This window comes from Pteropus alecto, unplaced genomic scaffold (genome assembly GCF_000325575.1).
Source record: "Pteropus alecto unplaced genomic scaffold, ASM32557v1 scaffold246, whole genome shotgun sequence".
Classification (NCBI taxonomy): Eukaryota; Metazoa; Chordata; class Mammalia; order Chiroptera; family Pteropodidae; genus Pteropus; species Pteropus alecto.
This window is the reverse complement of record NW_006437742.1, coordinates 938,340-965,626: the sequence shown is the minus strand read 5'-3', so window position 1 is coordinate 965,626 and position 27,287 is coordinate 938,340. Positions and strand designations below refer to the sequence as shown.

General features: G+C 38.5%; 1 protein-coding gene across 1 annotated transcript in view; it reads left to right on the top strand.

Moving 5' to 3' along the window:
- Positions 1-27,287, top strand: part of MID2 (midline 2) — an 87,937-nt gene that overhangs the window by 967 nt on the left and 59,683 nt on the right. The window contains exons 2-3 of the mRNA XM_025048892.1: positions 11,411-12,126; positions 23,768-23,863. Of these exons, the coding sequence (XP_024904660.1) occupies positions 11,467-12,126; positions 23,768-23,863 (756 nt within the window). The 5' untranslated portion in view covers positions 11,411-11,466. The remainder of the gene's footprint in view (positions 1-11,410; positions 12,127-23,767; positions 23,864-27,287) is intronic.

The window sequence follows — 27,287 nt, the reverse complement described above, 5'->3', positions numbered from 1 at the left end:
GTCCTGGCCCTGGTTCCCCGTCGCGCCGTTCGGGCCCGAGTGCGGGTCTCTGCTGCCCTCCTGGGACGGAGTTTACACTCTCTGGTGCGGGCGAGAGCAGCCCGAGGCCTCCCGCGCAGCCTGGCGGGGCCCAGCGCGGCGAGTCGAGTGGCTCCTTCCCACGAGCACCTTCTCACGCTCCCGCGTTAGGCAGCCTTCTCGGCCTGGGCAGCGCCCTTTGGCCGGCCTTCTGCCCGGCGGTGTCTGCTGCAGCAGCAAGAGATGCTGCAGACACCCTGCCGGCGGGGAGGCCCAGCGAAACTTAATCTCTTTTCTGCCAGGGGAGCGATCCTCCAGTCCCCCTCTGGGTGGTTCCTTATTTCTGGCCTAGATCTGAAACCAGCCCAGTAGGGGAGAGGAGAAACTTACATATGTCCACTGGACAGGCTGCGATTGAATTGTGGAGATTTATCCTTTTATTCATTCCTGACTGGTAAGAATTAAGTGAATAATGGCGGAGTAGATTTACAGAAACATTTTTAGTGATGATAAGGTTTAGGTTAGTTGGCACTTTGTGTGCAGCACATTATTTTTGGAGGCATCCCTCAGAGCAGGAAATTGGGATCCTGGGTTCGTTAGATTCTTCACTTTCTCTCTTCCAAACTTCTCTACCCGCCTCACACTCACCTTCCTAGTAATCACACACCTACCTGCCCACCCAAATCTCCCACCAGAACCCACTCATCCTGCAGACCCTTGCCCCATCAACTTGTGTACTCTCAGCCTCCCAGTCATGCAGCCTCTTGCTCCTCAACCAGTTTGCCTTCTTCAGGATTTCTGAGTGTGGGGTGGGTGTGTAGTTTTGGTTGTGTGTCTCTGAGGAGGAGCCCTTATAAAAGAATATACTGGAGACTATGTAAATAGACAAGTACTATATGTGTGTTGGTTCCTCAGATTCTCAAGCCATAAGGGCTTCCTTTAACCCCATTCTGTTCCCTTCCAGTACTCTAGCCACTTCCCTGGCCATGTTCCAATAGAAGGAGAAAGCTGAAGAGAGAGTCCCTCCCCTACTTCTTGCTCTACCCTTAACTCTCACATCCCCTCTTTCACCCCTCTCCACTCACCACTGCCTGGGAGGGAAATAATCTTTGCTATTTTTATATATTCCTGCCCAATCAATTAACTTAATACAGATATATAATGTGAATTAGATTTTTCCTGATTGTTTCTCACAACTTGATTCATGTGGTTGAAATACAGGTCTAGAAGCCAAGAAGATCAGAGAGTTTGTCCCAAATCTAATGTTGCATTGGCTTTATAGCCTTAGGACATTCCTATGACTTTTCTTTCATAGTTGATGCACTTATGTAAAAGGCACAATACTGTGTACTGAGTATTGTGAGTCTTGGCTTGTTCCATTGAAGATGAAAGGGTTCTATAAACCCTCAACATTACTTCAAAGAAAGTGCATCGTTTACCTTTTCATTGGGATAATTGATTGACTGGGTGTAAGTAAGAGCCCTAGTTTACTGGAAACCTTAACTTACCATTATTAGCTCCCCTGTAGCCAAATATATCACCATTCTCAGGTCCTAAGTCTGTTGATTTTTCTCCCTAATGCACATACAACTGAATGAAATATACATAAAACTAAGCATACAGAGTAATGGTGATTATTTTAAGTCGAGGCTTACATCTTGTCTAAGCTACTCCAACCTAACAATCTGAGTCAGACTCATTTGAAAACATAATCTCACCCATTTTTAGCCTTTATGGTGGCAGTTAATTAATTTCTACTGAAAATGGCATAAATAATTTTAGGCATGGCTATATAAGCATGATTAGTATCTAGCAGTGGTGAGTCAACAGTATTTATTAAGCACTTACAATGTGCAGAGTCCTCTGCTGACTGGGCTGAGGCCCCTGCCTTGGCCTAATATTTTGGTTTTCTGCTTGTTTGAGGCATACATCTTTACTTGCAGTTCCAGGATTAGGACAGGGAAGGGCTGTGTGGGGCAGGAGTAGAGGTTAGGAGCATGAAGGGGTGATTGTTTCTCTCATTTACTTTCATGACTACTAGACGCCTCACCCAGCACGTTGTACCTTGCATGACCACCCTCGGGAAGCACTGCCACAAATCAGAGTGAACATATCATCTAAGCAGTGCAAATTGCTTTAGACGAAGTTGATTTAGTTCATCCCTCCTCTTTAAGTGCAGGGCAACTTGCTCCAACTTGCAGATCCTAAAGTAGTGCCAGTGGAGTCTCCTAATTGCATCTAAAAATTGCTTTGGGTAGTGAGCTTGTCCATTCCCTCATCCTTCCTCCCATAAAATCTGCTGACACCATAACAGTTGAGAAGGAAACTGCAGAAGGAGTTTGTCTTTACCACTCAGCAAACTTCACTGGCTTGGTGAAGAGGTGAGAATGTTTTCTTTTCACTGTATCCCTTAGCACTTAGGTTCTCTCTTTCCCAACAGGGACACAGAGCCATCAAAAGGAGGTAAAGACAGGGCTGTCACAGAATGTGTCTCAAATGGCTATTCTCAGAGGTACCTGCTTAATCTCATGTGTATCTGTTACATAGTCTTTATGGATTTTGATAACTCCTTAGCTGGTAGGCCATGAGATTTGGATGCTAGTGGAGGCCAGGAGATGCTGCATTTCCATTTAGCATTAAGTTTTTGTCTTCTGTACAAGGGAGAACATGAGGCAGTGTGTTTGCAAAACGCCTCCTTTCTTAAGCTAGATATCTTAACTTAGAGCCTTGAATCATCAAAATATGACATTTAACATGTCAATACTAGATATACTACAGTTCAGGAAAGTTCACAGTTGTTCACTCTTTGCTGAATGAAATTTTGGTACCAAGGTGGTATTGTGCTGACGACTGTATTTTAGGTCTCTCAAAAAACACCGTGCTCATCACTGAGCAGGGTAGAGAAAAGACTAGAAAAGTGTTTCTCAACCAGTGAATTGGATCATGCTAACAAGTAAGAAGACCAGATAAGTGGTGTTGAAGCAAGAAATTTAAATCCAATTATCCCCCTGGGCAAGCTGCTAGTTCCCTTTTTATCCCTCCCCCCACCTTTTCCAAGGATCAACATACATTTCTCTCTCCATTTTCATAAGCTAAAACTGAGTCTTCCTTGGGTACTGGAAGTTTGTGGCTGTTTCTCTTTTTCCATCTTCCCCTCCTCCATGACCATAGGCAGACACCGTCTTTTCAAAAGTTGCTCTCCCAGCTTCTGCATTTCCCTTAGAAACCCTATAGGCTGCTAAGACTACTAGATAAAGTGTGGGTGGGGGAGGGATTTTGAGTAATGTGCCAAAATCCCACCAGTCCTTCCTCCATGTGGGGTTCACCTGAATGCACACTTGACTTGCTGGTTTAATCTAAGTGGGTTAGCAAAGTATCCTTAGTAAGGTTTCTCCTACTTAGGTTCTTGTCTCCCTACAGATCTCTGACTGCCTGACCTTGGCCTTTGTCTCAGTCTCTTTCCTGGAAGTCAGACTCTTTTGGTTGATGAACAGAACAGTGTCCCCAGTCTCTAGGTCTTCCTCTTACAGAGACGAAATGATCTGATAACAAACTCATGATGTAATCTAAAATCCTCCTGAAACAGAAAATCCCAGTATTTACAATTTTCTGGGTTAGGAGCATAATGTATGGGTATGGTAGACAATGCTAATGCAAGACAATGAAGTGTCTGAATGTATATAGCCCAGAGGTAGAAGAAGAGTTTACAGTCCAGAATCCTCAATTGCTTTGTCTATAGCCCTTTGTTCAGTGTTGCTAGGATCCATGTAGTTCCCAGGGGAGTAGAAGCTTGATTTCAAATAAGCTTCTGTTCTCTGTCCCTTGTTTCTGACAAGAACTTGGGGTCCTCTCAGCCTAACATTCAACAGCACGTCTTACATACATATATTGCCAATTTTAGTCTGTAGAAGTAGTGATGCCTGCCCATCCAGGTGTGTCACTGAACATTTAAACATTTACAGATATTTCATTGGGTAACAGAGATTGGGAAAAACAATCCTAGAATAGATGGAAAGCTATAATGGTAGCAGTAGGTAAATTAAGTTTGTTCTCCATTTGTTCCCCAACCTTGCAACTGCCAGTGTAATCTGTATTAAGATAAAGGTGTTATGGATCATAATTAGGATTCCTGACGATTATCATGTGTTACCTTGACAAATCTGTTTCTTGGTTACTTAGGTTATATCTTTTGTGGTTGTAGCAGATTTAGGACTTTTAGTTCTGCCAGTGTGTTATTATTCATTTTAATGTTTATGATGACTATAGTGTATAAAATACCCGATGGTTGGATTTAGAGGCTAATTATTGTAAAGAAAATGTCATTAAATCCACCTGCTGTAAAATATTAAGTAAGCTTTAATAACCTATTAGACAAGAACGGGCTCTGGTGCTCTCTGTCAGTTGGTAATCAACCTCCAGTTCTGAGCTCTCCTTGTGCATGAGAAAAACTTCAGAGAAAAGAAGACTGGGGGTCTCCAGTCTTACAGGGGAGATATACAAGCATAACAAATACCACAATCAGATGCATGATTCTCCAGAAAACTTGTGAGACAGTGTAATTGTCCTCTATTATGTCAACCATGTGTTTGAGATGAATTTCCAAACATTTGTTGTTTTCCTTAATAACTTGCTTTGTATCTGTCATCTGTGAATGTATGATGAGACTATCTATATTTGCAAAGCAAGTTAATAACTTTATTTTATCCTCTTCTCATCCTCACAAGAACCTGTGAAGTGAGTAGGGCAGGTATTTTTCATTCAACAGATGAGGAGGCACAAGCTGTTTAAATGTCTTGCGTAGGATCACTTGGCTCATTCAGTTTAGAGCCAGGACTACAACCAGGCTTTATTATGAGGATCAAATTAGATAATGGCTTTGGAAACATTTGAAAAGTATAAAGTAGTACGCAAATGTAGGGTGACTGTTATTGTTAATTATGTTTACTGACCACCTAGCCTCTTTTTTTTCTGGGTTTCTATTTTCAGTGTTTATCCTTTTCGGGTAAGAATTCTATGCATTGGTTGCCTTTTATGTTCCCAAATGATCTTTTTTCGAGCTTCAAGAGTTTTTTTTTTCCCCCGCTACTAATAGTATTCTAGGATTTTGTTGTACTTTTTTTCAATTCCAAGAGGTGTTATTATCAGTTTTTGCTCCCATGGGACTCCCTCCCCTTTAGTTGTCCTGTGGAACACCCATTACATCTTCCCTGAGGTACGACAGGCAAAACCAGCCACTGTCCTTCATCACCTTGGCTTAGCCAAGGAAAAGTAATGTATTGTATTTTAAATTTCCACTTCATCTCATGATGATGCCCATTGCTTGTCGGCCTTTCTAGTCACACTAATAAATAAGAGTTGTGTTTTGAGGAATGAATTTTCAATAATCCAAGGTGTCTTTCCTATGTGGTAACAGATAGCAAGAGCTTAATAATAATAGGATGTCAGAGCTGGAAAGCATCTTAAAGAGATGATTCTAATCCAATTTGAACAACATTTTACAGTTAAGGAAATATCAGACTCAGCCAAGACTCATTTGCTCATCCCCCAAGGCAAGGACACAGTTTTGAGGAAGAGCTTGTGGGACGTTAATGTTAATATCTCGAAGAATGTTTATTTTATGTTAATTTGTTTTTTTTCTTTTTTAACAAATCCTACCTATAACTCAGCTCAATCCTCATGATTTTTTTCTCTGAAGAAGGGGAGATTGGGGCTCTTCAGGGAGGTAGTGAGAGCCCAGAGCCATGCCCTGCAAACCTAAAACATGAAAACTATACAGAATATAAACTTTTGAAATAAGTGAGCATTTAATTATATTCAGATGCCATTTGAAATAGTAGAATTCTGCCAAGTGCAGATCATGGGTTCTTTCTCTGAGCAGTTAACTGAATGCTGGATTTGAAGGGTGATGCGGAAATTGGTCTTTCATTTTATAATGTAGAATGTAATTTTATCTTTATCTTAATCACTTGCTTTTAAATCCTCTTTTCTATTCCTACCTACTCACACAGCCTTATGATACCTTTTTATAGTTTATTCTCATCAACTTATTTTTTCAGGGGTCACAGCCTAGATGGAGGTAAGGGGTCAAAATAAGGCATAGAGAAACAATTTTTTTAATAGAGCAAGGGCAAATGCACAAATATACTTATTTGACTACATTGCAATAACTAAATGATATGGTAGTGGTCAAATCATTTTAAAGTGTATGTGGGTGTGGGCATTTGTTTCTTAACATAGCAATGAGTCTGCCTTCCCAGACATTTCACGAATACATTTTTAGGACAATCCATTGTGTTTTCTGTCAAATGCTTCATCATTACCTGTCATTGGGTCACATCCTATCAGGTTCACATCTGTCTTTATCTTTAGCAAAGTCTCTAATTCTGCATAGATTAATGATTCACAAACTTTTTGAAGTTGCAATGCTCTACCATTGTTTTATTTTTGTCATTCCACGCCCCTCTTGTATTTTGTGATATAGAAGTCAGATATTTTTAGGAGTTTTATATTTTTTAAATAAATAAAAATTTGGAGCTGAGAATTTTCTAATATTCATTGATCATTAGAGATATCCCAGGATTGCAAAACCTAGAGCAGGAATCACTTACCTATAAAAACAATTGAAAGGGATAAGCAATCCAATAGAGTTTAGAAATAGTACATAATTACACAGTTGACAGTATAGTATAGTGGTTAACTGTTCACACTCTGGAGTCAGACCTGGGTTTGAAACAATTTTTAATTGAGATATAATTCACATATATTCACCATTTTAAAGTGTATAATTCAGTGTTTTTCTTTTTTTGTATATTCACAAAGTTATGCAACCATCACCACTATCTAATTTCTGAACATTTTTATCATCCCATAAAGAAACCCCCCACACCCTCCATCCTCCCAACCCCCCAGCCCTTGGCAACTATTAATCTACTTTCTGTTCTTCTGGGTTTGCCTATTCTGAACATCTCATATAAGTGGAATCATGTAATTTGAGGCCTTTTGCAAATGGATTTTTTTTCACTTAAAACAATAATGTTTTCAAAGCTCATCCATGTTGAAGCATGTATCAGTACTTCATTACTTTTTCTTGCTGAATAAAATTCCATTATATGGATATACCACATTTGTTTATCCATTCATCAGTTGATGAACATTTGTGTCGTTTCCATCATTTGGCTATTATGAATAATGCTGCTATGAACATTGCATTCAAATTTTTAAGTATGTCCTCAGTTCTTCTGGATCATATGGTAATTTTACATTTAACCTGTTGAGGATCTGTGAAACAATCTCCCAAAGCAACTGCATCACTTTACATTTCCACCAGCAATGTATGAGGTTTCCAATTTCTGGTTGATATTTGCTATATTTTTAAAATTATAGCCATCCTAGTGAATTTGAAGTAGTATCTCCATGTGGTTTTGATTCATATTTCCCTAATGGCTAATAATATTGAGTATCTTTTCATGTGCTTATTGATTATTGTATATCTTCTTTGGAGAAATGTCCATTCACATCTTTTGTCCATTTAATTTTTTTTTGTCTTTTTATTGTTGAGTTGTAAGAGTTCTGTATACATTTCTAGATATTAGACTAATATCATAAAAATGCTTTGCAAATATTTTTTCTCATTCTGTGAGTTGTCTTTTCACTTTCTTGATGGTGCCATTTGCAGCACAGAAATTTTAAATTTTGATGAAGTCTGATTTATCTATTTTTTTCTCCTTTAACTGCTTGTGCATTGGTGTCATTTAAGAAACCCTTGCCTAACCTAAGTTCATGAAGATTTATACCTATATTTCCTTCCAAAAGTTTTATAGTTTCTTCACTTACATTTAGATCCTTGACCCATTTTGAGTTAACTTTTATGTATAGTGCGAGGTAGGGTTCTATCTTCATCCTTTTACATCTGGATATCCAGTCGTCCTAGTACCATTTGTTGACAGGATTATTCTTTCCTCCACTGAATGGTTTTGAAATCCTTGTTGAAAGTCAGTCGACCATAAATATATGAGTATATGAGTTTATTTCTGGACCCTCAGTTGTATTCTGGGTTTGAATGTTAGCTTTGATAGTTGTAAACAAATGTGACCCTAGACAAGTTGCCTTTTTTTAAGGATATTATTTAGTGCCTGGCAAATAGTAAAGGCTCAATAAAATTTAAAGGGAAAGATACTTACATAATCAGGGAAGTAGGGAAAATGGGGAGTTGAGAGGATGCTGAAATATTAGGAGTAATTAGAACAAGGTGACTTCATAAATGAGAGATGAGATGAACAGATGTCTGAAGAAAGTGAAAAAAAATCAGTTCCCTCAAATTGACTTAAAGCAGTTACTATATGATGATAAAATAGAACAACATAGAAAAATTACTTATTATAAGCAGCAGACTGTAACCATCATATATTATTCCTTATAGAGCTGAAATCAGTTAAGGTAGGTTATTTTAGAGCACTGATGTTTGACTTTTTCTCTCTCAAGTACTTTTTTGAGAACATTTCGAATGTTATAGACAACCCTCTCTTCACGAAAATGCATATATGACATACATACAACATTCTTCAAACAGTTCAGGAATCCCTGGTTAAAAATCCCATTTTGACTTCATCTAAGGCAATCCTTACCCGTACCATACTTTACCAAGCTTAATTATAAAATTATAGGTTCAAGTGTAACACTTACTTGGGAACAATTTTTAGGGTTCTAGGAAAATTTAAAGAGCTTTTCTTCTGTATAGAAGAATTTATATGACATATTTCTAAAATTTAGAAGAATTGTGATACTTCGTTTTGTATAGGTTTCAACACATAGACTTGTCTCTCAGCAGTGCTCCTGATGAATTGGCATTTTGGTGGGAGGCCTTACTCAGTTCTCCCAGATATCTTCCAACATAGACATTGAGGAAGGCAGACATTCAGTTCTGGGAGAGATAGTAATAGAAATGCAGTGCGAGATAGAAACAGTCCTAAAAGAAAGATAACATTCTGGAAGGGACTCAGAATGAGTGGCAGATTTAGAGAAACTCAGAGGGACACAGAGAGACAAAAATAGAAGTGGAAATATGCTGTGTAGAAACTCTCTTGTAAATAGTCAAGATAAACTTGAGTGAAGGAGGTGAGATGATTGAAATAGAGTTGATTTACTTAAATGTTGAGCACCAATTTCCTAACTATATATAATATGAGTATAGTAGTAGTAACTTTCTCACAGGATCACTAATAAAATTTAATGAAATAATGTGGGTAAAATGCTTAACATAGTACTCAGAATACAGGAGGTACTGTATAAATGCTAGGTCCCTTCTAACTTCTTCCACTTTAAGGGATCCTTTATTTAACACTTATTGAATACCTAGTGTGTGTGAGGTACCATGCTTTGAATTAAAAAAAAATAAATAAATAGTCGATGCCCTCAAGGAGCAGAGAGTTAGCTGGAGACAGAGAGATATAAATGAAATAAAATAGAATGTTCTAGGAGCCACCAGTTGGTTGAGATGATAAACACACAAATGAGAGAATTCCTAGTTTTCTAGGATTGGAGGGTGTTATTCACCAGATAGGCAAAATTGGGAGAGGAGCAGGTGTATTGATTTTTGGGAGAGGGGAGAATAACAAGTTCACTTATGAACAGTGGAGCTATCAAAGGTAATATTCCTGCCATGAGTGGAAGTTGGAGTCTATCATCTCTAAAGTATTTTCCAATTCTAAGATGCTACAGTATATGTACATTTTAATTGTCTTACTTTTTCATCTCTATAGATGAATGCTGATAGATGTTATAAGTTACAAAATATTAGCCAACAATTTTCAAGCACTTGTAAATTGTAAAATAAGAATACCACATATCTCATTTCTTTAAAAGTGGTTATACAAACGTCTGAGCTTACAAAACAACTGAGAGTGACTGTTTTACAAAAAAAAGATTCTTCACTTTATAGCCGTTTTCCATAAATTTCCACAAAAAAGCTATTTAGTTCAGTTCACTTAAAAGTTTTGATTTAGGAACAGCTTTTAGGGATATATCTACTGTACTTTGGCAGTAGGTATAATTGTACTCAGTATTTAAGTATCTTGTGAGAGGTTTATGTGGGTATCTCTGATAGATGACAAAATCTGAACAAATATCAATGGCAGAGTCAAATTCTCAAGCCCTGATATGTGTCTCCAATGACAGTGAGGTGAGGAACAAAAATTATTCAAAAGCAAAAGGATAAATAGGGTTAACACTTTTAGTCAATAAGATATATTTTATATTGTTCCTTAGTTAAAGCTAGCTTAGAATATTTATGTGCATTGACTTTAATTAATGGAAGACCCATGGAGACAAGTATCTATATTGTCAGCTCAGGAGTGAGTGAAGAGATAGATTGATCAAGAGGCTGGTTTCCTGTCAGTTGGGTGACTTCTTTTACTCTGTTGCATACTAAAATGAAGGTTACAAGATCTGAACTTTTCTGGCTCCTCACCTTGCTAATGTATATCTAGATCTTGATTTGTAACTTGTTATGTTTTAGGAAGTATGAGAAGACACATGGGGAGGTGATCTTCATAGCAGGCTTGTGCTAGTTCAGCAAGTATTAAATAATAAAACCAACTGAAGCCACAAGGTAATATGTCTTCATTATTGATCAGCAGCTATTGATGAGTAAGTTGAAAAGTTGAAGTCATTTTTCATTCAGCTTGATAAAATGGAGAGTTTTCTGAAAGTGAGGGAAGAAAGTGAAAATGAAAACTATCATCTTTTGTCTCTAGTGACTCAGTTTACTAGAAATGGTATGGAACAGAAATTTCCATATGTGGTAATAGGAAGTACTTCAAATTCATACTCCAAAGAACTTATTATCCTGCACTGAGAACTACATTTTTCTAAAGCTCTCTCTTCTTTTTATGCAGGCTCGCAGAATGGAATCATTTCAAGAACTAGAGAGTTAGTTTGAAATACGGCCTTGTTTTCCTTCTGCTAGATGTGAAATAGGAGCAGCCTCTATACCTTGAAGTAAAATAGAGAACAATATTGGAGAATGGAGATTGAGAATTTTGCAGTGCCTCAGTCTTATCATAGTCAAGGACAAGAAATGTCAGTGGAAAATATTTGAGAGAATGATCCATGGCAGTGTTGTAAGCTAGAATACTAATGCTAATCAGTAAACCAGGATTCAGAAGTGGCCACTACATTCTATTTATTAGTACAGGGAAATAAACTCAGGCATTTGTCAAAAACAAGGTTTGAAGGGGGCTCAAGGCTTTCTGATTAATTCCCAAATCACTTTCCTATTGCTTCAGCATCCCTGGGGAATCCAGCATGTAAAGCCTCTATTGGTTAGTGAATAATTATGCTGCATCCACTTTTCCTTTGGAAATGCTTTATGATTCTTGCTTTGCATTCCTTGCAGGTGAAATCCCAGCCTCTGTGGTTCTTAATGCCTCAGCAGGATTATTTTCATTAAAGATGGAAACACTGGAGTCTGAATTGACCTGTCCAATTTGCCTAGAGTTGTTCGAAGATCCCCTTCTGCTTCCTTGTGCTCATAGCCTCTGCTTCAGCTGCGCCCATCGCATCTTGGTCTCCAGCTGCAGCTCTGGTGAATCCATTGAGCCCATTACTGCTTTCCAGTGTCCTACGTGCAGGTATGTTATCTCGTTGAACCACCGGGGCCTGGATGGCCTCAAGAGGAATGTGACTTTGCAGAACATTATTGACCGCTTCCAGAAGGCTTCAGTTAGTGGGCCTAATTCCCCAAGTGAAAGCCGCCGGGAGAGGACTTACAGGCCCAGCACCACCATGTCTAGTGAACGAATTGCTTGCCAATTCTGTGAGCAGGATCCGCCAAGGGATGCAGTGAAAACATGTATCACCTGTGAGGTCTCCTACTGTGACCGTTGCCTGCGGGCCACACACCCCAACAAGAAACCTTTCACCAGCCACCGCCTGGTAGAACCAGTGCCAGACACACACCTTCGAGGGATTACCTGCCTGGACCATGAGAACGAGAAAGTGAACATGTATTGTGTATCTGATGACCAATTGATCTGTGCCTTATGCAAACTGGTGGGGCGTCACCGAGACCATCAGGTTGCGTCCCTGAATGATCGGTTTGAGAAACTCAAGGTAAGAGATCGGAGAAATATTCCTTACACAACTTTGTCTCTTTATACACAGTTATACAGTTAGCAAGTTCCCTAATAAAACTGGTCACTTCTTTTATATGACAAATGAGTTAACTCCAAGTGGTTCTTGTGAAAAATAACCTACTCACCTGCAAGCTCTCACTGGAACCTATTTCACCTATTTGCATAAACTTGCCTGCATTCTTTCACCTCTGGCCAATTCTGGGTGAGTTATTCAGGGCCCGCCATACCAGTAATCCTTCCAGGGAAACAGAACCCTCTCTCCTCTATCAGTGACATATTGCACACTACATATCTTTGCCATGATCTTTCCACCTCTTTAAAGTATGTGAGTACCTGTGTAGGTGTACTACACTTAGCATATATGTTGATTCGCATATTTATGAGTATAGCAATAGGAAGGTTGGGTGTGTCTCTGTGTAGGTATGGGTGGAGGTGTCTGAGTATATCTCTGTAGGTGAGAGATTTTTATGGAAGACAGTAGTGTATGGTTGCACACTCAGTACGCTAAAGAAACAAAGGTTTGGGACTGGCTATTGCAAATTGCCATCAAGCCCTTAACACAAGACTAATACTAAGCCTCCGTTAAAAAACAATATAATAAACATATAAAAAAGGAACTTCAGTGTACCACAAAGTCAGGAGGGATAATCAAATACCTGAACTAAAAATTTAAACTGAAAGCCATAAATATTTGAGTATCAGATTTTGTGCCAGCGTTCATTTTTATAGGTTATGGACTGACGTACTTGTTTGCAGTCCTGCCTTGGAAATTTGTGTTCAGTGGACAAAGTTTTCTGAAGTTGTTGGGCCATATAATATTTATGGGAAAGTCTAAGTGCTTATTTTTAAAGCCCTACTACCGCATGTTGATTTTAACAAATGTTAGATCCAACAAATTGTTTCATTCCCATTGCCAGCCTGCTATGTGGTTTAACTTCTCTTAAAAAGGAAACAACTTAACAGAAATTCCAGAACAATAAAACGAATAAGTGTATAATAAGATTACCACCCCTAAATAGGGATAGAATATATAAGCCAAGCTGCAAGGAAGACCCAGGTAGGATTGAAGGAGGGCAAGAAGGGAGTGGAGAGTTTATTTTAGTTATGCTCTGGAAAAGTTGTAACTTATGTAAAATTATGATATTGGTGAGGATAGAAATAGTCAGAATAGGTTACACGTTCTTCCCTTCTGCAATTTGTGGCAAGCCATACTGATAATGGTTTGTGCATTATTTTGATTATTATTTATGTCCAATATTTATAGATTTGTACAAAGTTCAATGTTAATCTGTTGGTTTCACTCAAGGTGATATTCTCATTCATATCCAGAATTTAGAGAGGAATAATCTCATTGACTTCAATTCTTAGAATCATAAGAAGTTAGGGCTTGAACTTTGTCTGGTTGAAGCCCTACATTTTAAAGTGGTATAAACTGAGAGTTTGATAGGTTAAGCGATTTGCTCAAAGTCATAGAATTGAAGCTGGAGCTCAGTTTCTAGAATCTAAGTTAAGTGTCCTTTCTACTACAGCCTGCTGCCACTTCGTTTTCCTCATGAAATGTGATTTGAAACTAAACTTTATGCTCCAGCATTGTACATTTTATGGGTCACAGAAAAACGATTAACAGCATCAAGGAAAGGACATACTATATAAACTTACAGCTTCATAATAGCAAGAAATTAGGGTGGGGTTGCAGGAAGAGTAGGGGATGTGGAGAGGATGGAACAATCTTTGCCAAATATGTGCAGGTGTTAGAACTATAATAAGGCATTGGCCTTGAGAAAAATTCCAAACATAAAAATCTGTATGCATGTGTACTATTGAGATAACAAAAGGTTGAATAGAGTAAGAACACCAGCATTTTGAAAATATCCGAAAACATGACAACATTGAATGGTTGATTAGATATTTGGCATCATGCAGCATTAACCCTCATCTCCAGAGGTGGATGGAATACAAAAGTATTTTACCAAAAGATACTTTAGTCTGTAACTAATCAGTAATTTTTGGAGAAAGAAAGGCCAGGTTTTGAATCATTCCCCTTTAATTTTTTAGGAAATGTGCAGAAAATTCTGATTATAAATTAAGTGGAAATTTTTTTGCTCATTTTTGGATGGAGAGTGGAAATATATGAATCATACCCAACCATGTAGCCTGCTATGTTGTCTGGAACATCTCGAACTTTGCTTGTGTGTGTGTATGTGTGTGTGTGGGGGGGTCATTTTGGTTTGGTGCCAAGTGTAAAAGGATATTAGCTCTCCATGTTAAGCAGAGAGAAAGTCTGACTTTTAGTGTCACATATACTCATTTCTTTGAGTTAATTTTAATTTGGAAAAGCATTTAGGATTATCTCCTTAATCTGCTTGATTTTTCCCCAAGGAGAAAGGAGAAAGCCAGCTCTCAGAACCTATGGGGGAGATGCCCTTGAGCATACTACACTGGCCCTGAGGGACACACGGAAGTTCTACAGGAAAAGGGGAAGAATGATCATTATACATATGTATATATGTAGACACACACACACACACACGAATATGGGTTTGACTTTCTGGCCAGTAACTGATATGGTGTTTATTTTCACTTTTTCGTTCTGGATCTTTATTGTTGGCATTTATAACTCCCCTTAATGTACTAACCTCACTGATTAGGATTAGTGGTCTCTATTATTTATTTGTTCAATAAAGAATTAACAAACCGTTATGTTATAGATGAAAGGTCAGAATAACCAGAAGCCAGCCTGTCTTTTTAACATGTACTCAAAATGGATTAGAGGGTTTGGGATACTCAGTATAGTTCATTATCCTTATTTAGTTGTCCAGTCTACCTACATGTCCTTCAGAAGGCTACCAGTGGTTTAATTAATTTTTCAACTTCAAAGAATAATTGTGTTCATGACAGTTATTAGTAGTAAGGCCTATCAGAGTAATTATTTCTCCATTACCTCTCTTTTCACTTACTAGTTTTAGTATATAAATTAGCTTATAATATGTGCTACCTTCCTATAAAATGGCTTCACATTTTAGCGTTTTCATTGTCACACGAGTTTCTCCCCTTAGAAAAGATCTATATTGTTGTATTAATTAATGTTGGCTTTGTAAGAAAAAGGTCAATTTTGGTGGCTCTTATTGGTGACAGATCTCAACTCGATATACTAAGTCCCATACAACTTGGTCCCTATGCTGTTCATCTGTCTTTTCCCTCTACCACCTTCAAACATGCTACCTTCATCTCCCCAGGCTAGCCTCCTACCTGTCTGCTAAACATGCCATTCTTTTTCTGACTCTGAACTTTCACTCACTCATGCTTTTCTCTTGGCCTGCTTACAAATCCAATCTGTTCTTTAGTGCTTAGTTGAAACCCCGCAAAGCCACTCCAAAATACCCTAACTATACCATAAATTCTTTGAGGCCAGGTTCAATGTAATTTATTTCTTCAGTATCCTCCTTAGTGTGTAACACACATAGTCTATGTTCAAGAAATCCAAATGAATTAAATTTCTGAAATGGATTTGCAGGAAGTGTACCAGCATCTATAGCTTGCTTTGGTTCTTATAAGATATAAGTCTGTCATGCCATTATGAATACCTCAGAAGTCTGAAAAAATCTCCTATGAACTATTGATTGTGTTAAAAAACAAAGTGTTAGCAAAAGTATGACATGTCCTTAATTTTAAGTGCCTATTCATTTTGATTGCTGAATTTTCCAACTGCCTAAACCTATGGTGACATCTGTATAAATCAGATGTAATTATTATAATTCTCTTTGAGAGTGATGTCTTCACATTTCCATGTCCACAGCCTGCCAAAAATATAGCTGATGAAAACCAGGGGGAATAGAGGAATTTCCTGAAAGGAATAAACAAGCACATTTTCTTTTCCTCATTACATTTTCACAAATTCGTTGCTACAAATAATTCTTAAATGCAGTTACATTTATACATCAAGGTTTATGTTGTTATGAAATAATTACCTGGCACTAGGGTTAGCTTTTTGTTATAGGAAACTAAAACACACACACACACACACACACACACACACACACACACACACACACACAGACACGCATATATACAGAAAGAGAAACTGAGACAGAGAGAGCTAAAGATTGCCAGACAAAGAGAAGAGAGATACAAGACTTGGAGAATGTTCAAAGGAAAGCCACAAGAATTAAAAGGTTGGAAAATATGATGTTCTAGAATCTTATCATAGTTGATTGCTTGTCATTCCTACTCAGTCACTCTGTCATCCACCCACCCATTCTCACTCAGCCACCACCTTTTCCCAGTCATTTGTCTACTCACCCACTTGACACCCACTTCTGTCTGCCAAGACAGATACCCTCTCAACTTACCTATGAATGGGCATTTGACTGGTTTTGAACCAGATGAATACAAATATAAGAGAAAGAGAAATATCTTTATGAGAGACTGAGTTGAGAGAGGGTATATTTGCATACATATGTATGTGTCACTATATGCAAGTATGTGTGTTTCTTCATGGATGAGTGGCTGAGAATGACTGTGTCTGTGTGTCTATGTGTATCTATAAATGTGTGTCACTGTGTGGAAGAGGAGATAATGTCTGTGTTAATCTTCTGTGGGCATATCTGTAGATAAGTTGGGTATGAGAGGACCATGAGTGTAAGGCAAATTTTCTGTGGCCACTGTAGGAAGGGTTAGGACTTATGTAGAACTTATTCTGATACTAGAGATCTCCCTAATAAATGAGCCAGATTATGCATCCTTATGATAAGAGAAATCTTCAGTGGAGACCAGGGTGGGTTATCATAGGTGAGGGAACAGAAAAAGTTGTTTCTCACTTTTACTCACTTAGGTACTGAATCACAGTAGCTAAATATAACAAAAGAGCAAAGCATTTGAATCCAGATTTGTACTCTCTAAGGCATGATGGTGCATATGTGTGTACAGGGGTGGGAATAATATCTGTCATGGAGTTTCTCAGCTAAACCAGCCTTCAACGCCTGATCGTAAAATCATTCTTGCTTATAGACCCGGCTTCTCTGTGGTCTCTTAATTGTCTAAGACTTGCTCCCCATTGCTTATAACATGTTATAAATCTGTATGTGTTTTGTATAGGTATGTGGATAAAAAATGCATTTTATTCTGTCTCTACTCAAACTGTGTGCTAAGACTCATTTGAACCTCAATTATTTTATCTTCAATGGTTATTTTGATTCTCTGGCTCTATTCTCATATAGTAATAACAGGGTCCTTTGTTAGAAGATGTTTTCTATTGTTAGTTTTGAGAGCAAGTTTAGCAAGTGGATACATACTCCAACTATTTGTGCTCTTATCTTTCTGTTTTTCTTTTTGTTATTTCTTTTGTCCCAAGTCTTCCCATAAGCATCTGAAAGGAGCTAACAATCACCAGTCTGAGAATATTTACAAAATGTTGACCCAGAGATTGTTCTTGAGTAGATGAAAATCCTGTCTGTTGTTATTGGGCAAAAGAACATATTACAGAAATATGATATAGGTGAGGAAATATTAAGGAAACAAGAATTATTGAACCCAAAGAAGTGAAGTTTAAAGGGGAAAATGTGGTAATGACATTCGAGTTCATGAAGTGTTGATATAGTGAGGTAATGTGTTCTTTATTTCCCTGGAAGACAGAACAGATAACTTAAACTGTAGCACCAGGGATTTAAGCCAGGGCTTCATTTATTCATTTAGCAAACAATTAATGAATGCTCATTTTGTTTATTGAATACTTAAAATGTTCAAGTCATTGTGGTAGGAGCTGGAGACACAGGAAATAAGGTACAGTCCTTGCCCTGATAAGATTTGAGTTTAGTAAGTAAGGAAGATAGATACGTACATCAAAAATTCTAATTCAGTATGGTAAGTCATACGACAGAGGTTTGCACAGGAAGCTCTGAAGCACAGAGGAAGCACGGAAGGTTGTGAGAGAGTATAGAAGGGACATTAAAAGAGACTTTAGGTAGGTTTTTAGACCCCAAGTTGGGGTAAAGGGCTGTAATAAGAAACAGGTAGTACTCTAGTCAAAAGAAAGGAGTTTATTCAAATATCTGGAGGAAAGAAAGCATGGAGGTACTCTCAGAACTAAAAGGGCAGTGTTCCAGAAGGATTTGAAATTCAAGTCTTTATGGTGGCTGAAAGCTCAGGGCTAGAGATATAGATTTGGATGTCTTTAGCATGGAGGTAGAGCCATACAATAGTGAGCTGAATGAGGATCCAGGATTGAGCCTTGCTGCACACTAATGGTCTAGAAATTAGACATGAAAGAAGAGCAAGAGGAGGATGAGTATTAGAGGCAAGGACTGAAGAGGAATAATGCAAGCGAAATACAATATTGAGGTCTCCAGGAAAGTATGGTTGGCTTTGGCTCACTATTCTGAATATTATCAAAATAAACACTGGATTTAGGTTTTTAGTACAGGTTTTTATTTAGAAGGTTCAAATAATAACTTACACATATAAACTCAAGATTTAACCATAATATGCACCTGAAGAGATGGGGAAAGAAAAGAATGTGGATGGTTTGTACAGCATTTCTGATAAAGGCACTGGGGAGTGTGGCTCTTTGCTGGATGATTTCAGAATCTTCTGTAAAAAAGAGCAATGGCAACCTGTTTTACCTGGCTCAAGGACCAATCTGGTTACCTCTAACAATCCTCAGGTAGAGTAGACCTTCTACATCCAGTATATCACCTGCATCTCATTCTAGGATATAGCCCATGTCTAAACAACAGCAAATAAATGTTTGGGGAAGGAATAAACTCTGGCATAAGGAAGTGGGCTTCAGTTTGTGGAACAGATGGTGTGTTCTACTGTTGAAAGGCCATATGTAATTGATACATAAAGTGACAGACTGAAGCAAAAGCAAAGTAAGTATTTTAAGACAAGCAGTTAAAAAAAAACAGGCAGAATGTGACCCCCCAAAATATGCTAAGATTTTGGGTTCTGGCTTTTGGAAGAGCTGAGAATATCAGCTATAGATAGGATGTCAAAAAAGGGCATGTCAAGGAATAATAATGGAGTCACTGGCTCAGATTATTTTTAAAGATGAAATTGTGTTCTGTCAGTTGGGAAGGCTCAGGTTTTAGATGAGTTGGCCTTTCTTCCCTTGCACCTCCAAGGTTCAATTCCCACATTAAAACGTTAGGATCTTGTCTAGGTTTGGATAATGTTCCTCTTGGACCTTTTAGAAAGCAAGAGAGTATTATAGGCATTCAGTGGCAATACTACATGTTTCAATAGGACAGACAGAAAGCTCTAGTCCCTTTTAGGCTTCAAGACTTACTGTTTCACATAGGTATCTGTAAGTGTGCTCATAATGTGTGAATACATGTGCCTTCATGGAGCATGACAAATGGAAATCATGGTCAAATGAGTGCCATCGGGGGAATCTCTCTGGCTTTAATGAAGAGCTGGTGTTTTTGATGTATAGCTAGGTTTCTTGAGGGAAGCAATAAGAAAGTTACCTGGAATAACCTGTATCTAGAGAGGCGAAAAAAAACCCCAGCAATTAAGAGGTTTAGAGAAGCCATTTCTTTTTATAGTATGCTGTCTAGAAGAAGAATAGCCTGTCCCTGGCTTTCTCAAAACTGGTAAAACATTTTTCTCTTTAGGAAGAGTATAAAAGAAGTCAAGTCTATATGACACAAATGAAATGGAACTTGGGTAAAAAAGGTATCAGTGTAGACTGCCAATATAGCTAATTGGGGCCTTTTAAAATCTCAATTATGCAAATAAACCAAATATTCCCCTCACTTTTTGCTGTTTAGACACATGTACAGTCTTGTGAGGGTTCTAATGATGTAGTCATCTGGAGGTGAAGAAGATCTTATAATTTCATAGCTCAAATGGCTTCTTTAACTCTCACATACGGGAAGCGCAATAGGACCCAGGGGTTACCATCTGCAGCAGGAAATGGGAGCTTCATCCTGCTCCCCTTGCCAACCTCCTGTCCTTGTTTCCTCCCAGCAGATATCTCCATTTCAATCTCCCCTGCCACTTTGGCTCTCTCTCACTGTCACAGTTCAATTTGTTTGAGAAAGCTTCACTAACCAGGCTTAGACAGAGGGTACCTGGTCCAGTCATTAACTGGACTGCACAAGAAAAGAGCGGAACAAACCAATTTTTCAAAACCAAACAAAAACAACATAACAATAAAGAGACATGTTTAGTTTTACACAAGATTTTACACACACACACACACACACACACACACACACACGTAGACATAAGTACGCATACACATATCCTCTTTATTTACTCAGCCAGACTGTAGACAAGACAATTACTTGGCTAAATCAGTGAAACCTGGAGTGGCCTAGAATTTCTAGTTCTAAATGATTCATCAGTGCTAGGCATGAGAAGGGAGGGCGAGGAAATAGACTGCATAATTGCTTCAGTTCTCTGCTTCTCTGTGCATATGTTCATTACTGAGAATCAATTCCAGTTTCAGAGGAGGCTTTAATTCCTTGTAAATGAATAGGGAGTTAGTAAGTAAATGCGCAGTGTTTTTTTTTTTTCAAATTATGTCTCATAATCTAAGAAAACAGTGGCAAAAAGCCATCAACAGATGGTGTTTTTATTAGCCAAAGATTTATTTTTCAAAGCATTTTCATATTAATGAAGTCAGGTTCAAATTAGAGTCATCTTGTCAGTTTTAGTAGTATGTTGTTAAAATGTGCTGGCATTCTGCAAATGGCTAGGAGAACAGAGCAAAATAATCATTTGCCATAATTTTGTGACGGTAACCCAAGGTCCATAGTCTAACCAGACCCCAAATTATGTGTTCAGCCCTAATTTTTGTTTTCAGTGGCTTTACAGAAGCTGTCTCAGTTCTCGGCCATAAATTAACGCACAGTAAGGAACTTAGTCCTGCTCTGCATTATGAATTATTTATGAGATATCAGTTTCATGACAAGTTGCATGTACTTGTTAGAAAACATTCTCCCCATGGCATCCTGTGTTTGAATGGAAACAGATTATAGTTTGAAGCACAGATTTCTAATATTATTTCTGTTCTGAGTTCATTAATCTGCATTATGATTACCTAATATGTCAACATAACCATATGTGATGCCTGGGGTTTCTTTTGATCTAGGAATCTTGACCACTCTACTAGAGGGGATCACAAACTGATTTGGTTCATTACCAATGCCCATTCTCTAACTTAAGTTGAACCCTTTAATCAAACTACAGCTCTATCACATTCAGCTCACAGTTAAACTTTTTAAGATAAGTTCACACTTGTAGCCTCCACTTCATTATTACCTGTGTACTTCTTAACCCTGTTTGGCATCTGCTTCCAAAACTACTGAAACTCTTTTTTTCAAAGGTCACCAGTGGCCTCTAATTACCAAATCCAGCTTCCTTTTATCAGCCCTCATATTTCTTGTACTCTCTGCATATTTGACAGTGACAGATCCTTTCTTGAAACATGTTTTCTCTCAATTATCATCTTAGCTTGGCCCAGGCTTGCACTCCCAACTGCTTTGAATACTATAGCCTCCTCCTAACCAGTGTCCCCGTTTCAGTCTGCCCCGCATATTACTGGTAGGTTGATCTCATAACTGCAGCCTTGATTGTATCATTTTCTTGCTCAAAAGCCTTTGGTAAGTCTCCACTGCTTAAAAAATAGGTAAAAATTCCTCACCTAGTCATTCAAGAGCTTCATAACAGAGCCTCAATTTCCATTTCCAGCCTTGTCCCCCACTACTCTCTTGTACCCTCTGTTCTACCCAAACTCAACTTCTCTTCCCTGAACATGTCCCATACTTTGTTCCTTTTTACTTTTGCTCATGCTATTCTTTGTGCTTGGAACACCCTGCCCCCTCCATCTGTCTATTAAAATCCTACTTGTCTTTCAAGACCCATCTTAATTTCACTTTCTTCCTATCTCTGAAGTCACTGCACTTTGAACAGAGTAGGTACTCAATACTTTTTGGTGTATTAAATCTCTGAAATGCCATTTTTCCCCCCGAAATCTACTCAGGTTAGACATCATGTTGAAATCAATGATAGCTGCCCTTCTTTTTTCCTTCTTCTCTCTTGGTCCTTGCTAAGGAGAAGGCCACAATTGAGATGGTCATGGAGTTAAAGAAGGCTAAGGGACACACTCTGCTCAAGCCACAAAGAATGGAATAAATGGTAAAAAACCACTTCTTTGGGAACAAAGCCAAAGAAACCAAGAGAGATCTCGCAAAAAGGGAAGCAAAGATTAAGCTGGTTCTTATAATCCAGGTAGAGAACAAGTGAAATTGGACTGCCTGTCCTAAAAATACATATATCCATGGAAATACATCGTCTGAGATAGATTCATGGGACAGTGCCAAGGATAATAAGGAGCCACACCTACTTAGTAGACAAGGGGCCAACTACACAAGTCCTCTCCCCCTCCCCCCGCTTCACCTTGCCCTCATCCACCCTGCCAAAAACATGAACTTTGAACTACTACAAACCATAGAAACCATGGAGACAGCAATGGAACAATGAACACAACCAAAGGAAGGAATGCTAGCAGAGCAATGGCCAGGAAGTTGTGGTGTTACATTTAGAACAGACTTTGTAGAGGTATTGGGATGGTGAGTGAGAGAGGACTGGATATTGGGGCAGGTCTTGGGGTAGAAGCAGCCACCAGAGCTGAAGACTTGGGAATAGGGAGGAATTAAAAAGCCCATCATGAGTAACATTCTATTTTTTTTTCACATAAAGAATGGGAGAGAGTAGGATTTATAAAGTGCTTCTAATGTGTACCTAAAAGGCTCTATATAGCAGTAAGCAGTGGTAAACAATGAATGTCCTCTCTCGATATAGCTAGGCTTTGCATTTTGAAGTCTGGCATCTCTGCGTGCTATTCCTTAGTGCCAGAAAAGAAGGGACACTGTGAGATATGATGCTAGATTTTGATGAATTCCACACTTATAATACCATATTTGCTTTCCTGAAGGAACCTACTGATAAATATAAAATGTTATCGACAAAAAGACAAAAAAATAATGGAATACTGGGGCAAAACTGTGACTGAAATCTAGAGACCTGGACTCCAGTTCTAGCTTTGATACATATTAATTATGTGACTTATGCAAAACACTTTAACCCCATTCTGAAGCTGTTTCCACTCCTATAAAATTCTGACATCTCCTACTTCATGGGTTGTTATAATTATTCAATGATATATATGTAGTTGTCGAGCATAGTGTCTGGCAAGTAGTAATCATTGAATAAATTATAGATTTTTTTTAAGTCTATCCACCTGTAAAAGAGAATAATACCTGTTATCCTATGTCACAGGATTACTATGAGGGTAAAATGAGACACTGAGTATGAAATACTTTAAAATGTTTAAAGTATTGTAGCTCACATAAAATTTTAATGTCATTAAAATCCTACATTCACAAAGCCATGAATATTAACTTTTCCTCAACAACGATAGTCTGGAGCAAATGTACAGCATTATTAAGTGGCACCTAGAACAGTGCTTAGCCCATTGCAAGTGCTCAATTCATCTTTGAAATATTTGTTGACTGACTGTTTTCCACATGATATTGGTTCTCAAGCTCACTGAATGTTTGTTCTTTTTTCCCCTCTCCCCTTTTCTCCTCTGGCTTTATACTCTGTGATGGCAGCAAACTCTGGAGATGAACCTCACCAACCTGGTTAAGCGTAACAGCGAGCTAGAAAATCAAATGGCCAAGCTAATACAGATCTGCCAGCAGGTTGAGGTATGTAACAGAAACATTTGTGATTCTTTCAGAGGACCTGGATCAATTCTTTGGGGAGACTTGAGTTTTGTTAGAATGTAGTCGAGCCATTTCTAGTGAAGGACTGAATGATAGTTCTAGGAAGTCTCATTTCTTTAAGATGATTGTTCCAAGAAAAGTGGCAGATAGCTATTGTTAAAAAAATAGGTAGGCATTGGTAATGTGTTGGGAAGACAACAATCCAAGGGACAATCCCTTCTCCTTTCCAAACAGCAGGCAGCATGAGAGTCCAACACGAAGTGTGTTTCTTCCTTCATCGAACTGGACATCATATCTTCTTAAAGAGAATGCTAGGGTGCCATAAGGAAGTTTGGAATCTGGGTCCTTGGGGTATGGTGAAGCTCGTTCAGTGCAGTATTGTTTCCATAACAATATTATCAGGTCTGCTTCTTTTCTTTCTATTCTCTCTTCCTTTCCTCCTGTTGCACCTTACCAGGTCCTTGCTCATCACTTTTATACTTTTTCTTGTCATCAGCAAATGATATCTATGTTAAAGTTGTCTGTGAATTTTAAAGCGTTACACAAATATAAGGTTTGAAAAATGATTGCCTACATCAAATCTCAGAGTATGGTGTATGAGAGGAGTCAACCTCTTCCTAAGTGGATGCAATAAAAGAAATATGTTATTTCTCTCTCTTTCTCGAGACTGTGAAACTTCAGCTGTAGCACTTCGTTTTCTGTTGATTTTGCTGAAGAGATGATGGTAGTGCTTAAAGTATAAACAGATTTGGGTAAAATAGGACTCCTTCCTCATGGGCAGTGGTTGGATAAAAATGTTTCTAATTCTATGTACAACCTGATAGTCTAATTCTAATCTTACTTGTATGACAGATAAATATAATGGTTCAAGTTTATTTTTTTTAAAAAGGGGGGAACATTTCCTAAACTATATAAATATCTAACCAATGTACTGTATACCTAAAACTAATTTTAAAAAAGTATTACAATAAATAGGAAAAATGTTTCTAATTCTATGTACAACGTGATAGTCTAGTTTTAATCTTACTTGTATGACAAATAAATATAATGGTTCAAGTTTATTTTATTTTAAATAATAAAATAATTGTATTATAATCCTATCTCTTAATCCCCCCTGGGGATTCCTATTTAAGAGAGTATGGGGAATTTTGTAAGGCAAAAAGTATTCTTTTTATGAATAACCACTCATGATTTTTGGATGTCTTAAACTATTGGGTTTCTTAAAGTAGGATGTACTTGTATAGTCAGTGTACCATAACAGTTTAACCACTGCTACGCACTGCATTTGTGGGAGACTGTGGTGCTATATTTAGAGTACATAGGATACCGATTAAACTTAGGTGCAAGATTGTGCAATAGGGTAGGGAATTTAGGAAGAAATGTAGGGAATGGAAAGAAAGAATACTGGAATGTAAGTTGGAAAACCAGGTTCTAGATTTATGTCTGCCAATATTTGGTAGTATAAACTTGAATAAGGCATTTAGTCTTCAGCTTCAGAGTCCTTACCTATAAAATGAGTGGTTGAACTGACTACATGACCTTTGATAGCTCTCCCAGATTTCACGGGTCATAATTCTGTGAATAGTTACTTTTTTTATTCTCTTTTCTTCTTCAGTCTTATCCTTTCCAAGAGTGGAGAAACTCAGAAGGCATTTTAGAGTGGTTTTAAGCTAATCAGAATCCCTCTTGTTCCACTTTATCAAAGCTTCTGATTATGCTGTTAGATTACAGTGTAAGAAACCCACACTGGTGGAGAGACAAGGAAGTATTGTAAGCAGGAGACAAGATAAGGAATCCTTTGGTTTAGAATTTTCATGATTGAGGGTGGGATAACAGCTAATAGTGAATAAAACATGGTTAGAAATTATGATCATCACCTTCCTCATTCTCATAAAAAGAAAACCTATTCAGTACAGAGCAAGTTTTAGTGAAATTCCCAAAGTAAGCAGTTTGTTTTCATTACTTGTTCACTTCAGGACCTCTCTAACATCTTATCCTTCACCTGGGAAACTTATCACTCTGGCCAGCCTCACCCAAACATATCCCTGTCCCAACCTTTCCCAGACCATTGCACCAAATCAACCCTTTATATTCATGGCCCTACTCTTTTCAAATGGCAAGAAACTAGTCTCATAAAACAAAGCATCATTATGTTAATAGAGAAGGACTCATTCTTGCCTTAGATAACAAGCAGTGTTTTAACAGTGGCTTTCTGAAGTTCGTATTCCTGCTTAGCCTTCAGGAGATGACATAGGTGCTGCTAAATATAAGCAAAGTAGGAAAGAAGAGCAGCCCCACCATGAACCAGCGAAGGAGGTATTTAAAAGGCTCTCTTAAGAATGCTTGTTAAATCCATCCTGTAGGCCGCTGTCTGCTGTGGCACGCAAAAGGTCATCTTTCACTAAAAGCTATGCATGGCATTGTACCAGGTACGAAGAAAATGACATAGGCATAGTATTTACCTCTGGAATGGATACATGCTATCCAAATCCACCCTGATGTGAATACATACATGCAGGAAATATAGACAATGGAATAAAAATGTTAACAATTAGGAGAGAGAGAAAAAATATGGCATAGATGATAGAGGCTCTATTCATCCCTCTGGCAACCAAATCAAAGTTGTGACAGAAACAAGGAGCAAATAGCAAGAAAAATTGCCTGGGATCTAGATGAACAGGCCCTACAAGTAGGGAGAGAAATAAATCACTCTGCAATGGGAGGAGGAAGGATTGGACGGGGACAAGAGGCTGCCCAGTCCGAGTGGCTGAATAGGACAGAGGCTATGACAGCAACAGCCAGCAGCTGTGGTCGTTCCTCTTAAAGGGGCCGTCTTCATGACCAGACTTTTGTGGTGATGGACTTGTTCGCTCTGAGCACCAGCGCCAGGTTGGCAGCTTGAGGTGCACTAGGGATTTACAGGGGGACACTGAGTTTTTTTAACGAAGGTTGGAGGTGATGCTTTCTCTGGGCAGAAGTGCTGGCAGTATCCATTGTTCCTCTGTTGAGCCCTCCCCACTCCCAGTGTGCGGGCTCAGCATGCTATAGCTGAGACGTCATCAAACTGGATAAAAGAGGTCATTCCTCCCAGAGGATTCCCTAAAACTCCGCCCCTCCCAACTTGCAGCCCCACCTAAGCCATATCTAAATGTATTCTCAGCGAGTCAGGTGCCCCTTGCTGAGCAGCACCTAGACTCACACTGGTGGCAGCTGACCACGGTTTCTGGTGAGGCCTCTTGAGGCAACTATAAGCACAGCATCTGTGGATTGCTTGCTGAATCTTAACAGGTGGCCCCAGAGGGACAGAGGCTTGGGCTAAGTTTGGCCTGTGCTGAACCCCCTCTCAGGACTGTGCCACTGGACACCTACTTCACAAATCCACACTAATAAGACTGGGAGACTTAAG